Source organism: Fukomys damarensis, unplaced genomic scaffold (assembly GCF_012274545.1).
Source record: "Fukomys damarensis isolate Sample0158 unplaced genomic scaffold, DMR_v1.0_HiC HiC_scaffold_27, whole genome shotgun sequence".
Taxonomy (NCBI): Eukaryota; Metazoa; Chordata; class Mammalia; order Rodentia; family Bathyergidae; genus Fukomys; species Fukomys damarensis.
The window spans coordinates 296,691-298,969 of record NW_022900939.1 but is presented as its reverse complement, the minus strand read 5'-3'; the positions used below and the strand labels follow the sequence as shown (position 1 = coordinate 298,969).

General features: G+C 67.2%; 2 protein-coding genes across 3 annotated transcripts in view; one reads left to right on the top strand and one right to left on the bottom strand.

The window, feature by feature from the left end:
* The window catches only part of Bscl2 (BSCL2 lipid droplet biogenesis associated, seipin), a 7,648-nt gene extending 6,472 nt beyond the window's left edge, over positions 1–1,176 (bottom strand). Inside the window, exons 1-2 of the mRNA XM_033756425.1 lie at positions 949–1,176; positions 1–73 (exon numbers count right to left, since the gene is read on the bottom strand). The exon at positions 1–73 is cut by the window's left edge and continues 238 nt beyond it. Of these exons, the coding sequence (XP_033612316.1) occupies positions 1–73; positions 949–1,020 (145 nt within the window). The 5' untranslated portion in view covers positions 1,021–1,176. The remainder of the gene's footprint in view (positions 74–948) is intronic.
* On the top strand, positions 460–2,273 carry Gng3 (G protein subunit gamma 3). 2 transcript variants are annotated; one of them, XM_010632979.3, is made up of 3 exons: positions 460–559; positions 1,838–1,937; positions 2,121–2,273. In XM_010632979.3, the coding sequence occupies exons 2-3, from the start codon at positions 1,839–1,841 to the stop codon at positions 2,247–2,249; spliced, it is 228 nt and encodes a 75-aa protein (XP_010631281.1). In that variant the 5' UTR covers positions 460–559; position 1,838; the 3' UTR covers positions 2,250–2,273. The 2 variants fall into 2 exon arrangements, with proteins under 2 accessions (XP_010631281.1, XP_010631280.1); XM_010632978.3 differs by lacking the exon at positions 460–559 and adding an exon at positions 1,274–1,607.
* Positions 2,274–2,279: the final 6 nt, after the last annotated feature.

The following is a 2,279-nucleotide window of genomic DNA, read 5'->3' as shown; positions in this document are numbered from 1 at the left end:
CAGGCCGTGGGTTTTTTGCTGCGCTGCCGCCCAGGCGCCAGCCCTGGCCATGGGGCGGCGCGGCCGGTGGTTCCTGCAAGGACAGGAGGCAAGAGCGGTTAGTCCACAGCTGACATGATGTGGCCTCCTTTCCCATGGCCCTGCTCCAGGCCAGACTGTCTGCCAGCTCTCCTCCCTCGGCACCGCCGCCCCGGTTCAGTCACAGTGGCATGAGCAGAGAAGCAGCACCTTCCAGAGCCCTAACTCGAGCGGCTACCACCCGCCTTAGGACGCGAACCCTACTTCTCAGGCCCTAACCCGGCGCCGTCACCACGGAAACAGCCACGACACTGCGCAGACTCAGCTGTTTGGCCAACGAACAGGGACTTCCGGCTGGCCGTGTCTGGGGTGGGGCTGCGACCCGACGCAGGGGTGGAGCCTCATGGGGACAGAGCCCTAGCCCGGCTCAGAGGCGGGGCCTCATCCAAGGGCGGGCCGCCCTTCGAGCTGCTACCCCTCTGTTGGAGCTCTCCAGCACCTCTTCGCCGCTTTTGGGTGAAGGAGACTTATGGGGCTCCAGGTGTGTCCCGCTACGCTCGGCCTCACCACAGCCTTCCTCCCGTCCGTATTACCCTCGCAATGGAGGGCCTGACCTCTGTGGCCCTACTCCGGGGCTGGTGTCTGTCCTGCGCACCGCGCAAGTGGGCTGCGGGGCGCCGGTCACGTGCCTTGCTGCTTCTCAGCCCGGGTTTGGTCTTCAGGTGTTATCTTGCACGGTCGACCCCCACTTCCCCACACTCCCCAGACCCTGCACCGGGCACTGGGAAGGCCCCTCGGCTTGTGCGTGCGCCCCGCCCCCGCAGAGTCGGGGCCTCGCACTCATCGGTGCGGGGTACTGCAGGTGGGGTGCGATCCCCTCGAGAGGTCTGGGATTGTCCCCACTCCCCTGCTCCGTGACCAGCCCCTGACCTCCTCCGCAGATTCCGGCTCTTTGGTCTGGTCCCTGGCGTCCCCGCTCGGATGCGGCGCGTCTTTGGACATCTTTCGGAGGACGCTGCGCGTCCAGCCGAGGCCAAGCGCAGAGGTCTAGACGCCGGCCACCTGTCGCGCGTCACATTCTCTTTGACAGGGAACGGGGATCCTGGGGCAGTCACCGAGATTTGGAGCTAAGTGCGGCGTCAGGGCGGAGCCAAGGAGTGGAAGGGGCGGCTGATGTCAGAGCCAGAGCAGGGTCCCCCGCCAGCCAGCAGAGCGTCAGGCAGGGGCGCTGGGTCAGACCACCGCGTTCGGGGGGGTGTTGTGGGGCGGGGTGCAGGCTCCCCCAGCCGGGCAGGTGGTACGCTCCCACCCGGCTCCTAGCCTCCTCCCGCATCCGTAGCATCCTCTTGCATCCTCCCGCATCCGTAGCATCCTGTGTTCTCGGGTGTTGGTCATCGGCCTAGGCCCCCGTGCTTCGGGAACCGGGCAGCCCCAGTGACCTCAGTCCGAGCCCTGAGGCCTCTCTGAGCGGTGGCTGACCCTGTCTGAGGCGACTCCCTGAAGGGTGGCACTACTGAGGCAGGGGTAGGGGCCCCAGGAACCCAGCACCCAGGTGCAGCTGCCACCGCGCTTGCCGCCTGTCGCTTCAGGTGAGCTGGAAGCTTCTCCCGCCCTGCTGGGTTCGGGCAGGGCGGCGCTCCGGGTACACTGAGCTCCGGGTCTGAGCCCCCAAATCATATGGACGCTGCCTATGCCAGGCCGCGGGGACTCCGGGGAGCGCCCCACTCCACCGTCCCCGTCTCTTCCGAGGCGGGCGGGGCGGGGGACCCAAGGAGGGCGGGAGTCTGGGGACAATACTCGGGCGATGCCTTCTCTCCAGGATGAAGGGAGAGACACCCGTGAACAGCACTATGAGCATCGGGCAGGCGCGCAAGATGGTGGAGCAGCTGAAAATTGAGGCCAGCCTGTGCCGGATAAAGGTGGGTGCGACCGCGCGCAGAAGCCATCAGGCCTGGGGCGGGGGTCTCCGGGCCCATACGCCCGAGAGAAGCAGATAGGAGGTGAGACTGGTGACGGGGCTGTCCCCAGGGCGGGCACGGGTGTCGCTTTGCAGAGGGCGAGGTCGCCCTCCCCGGTCCCGCCGACCCCTTCCGGGCGCCCAGGTGTCCAAGGCTGCAGCGGACTTGATGACGTACTGTGACGCCCACGCCTGCGAGGACCCGCTCATCACGCCAGTGCCTACCTCGGAGAACCCCTTCCGCGAGAAGAAGTTTTTCTGTGCTCTGCTCTGACTCCGCCCCTGCCCCGCCCCTAGTCGTCTG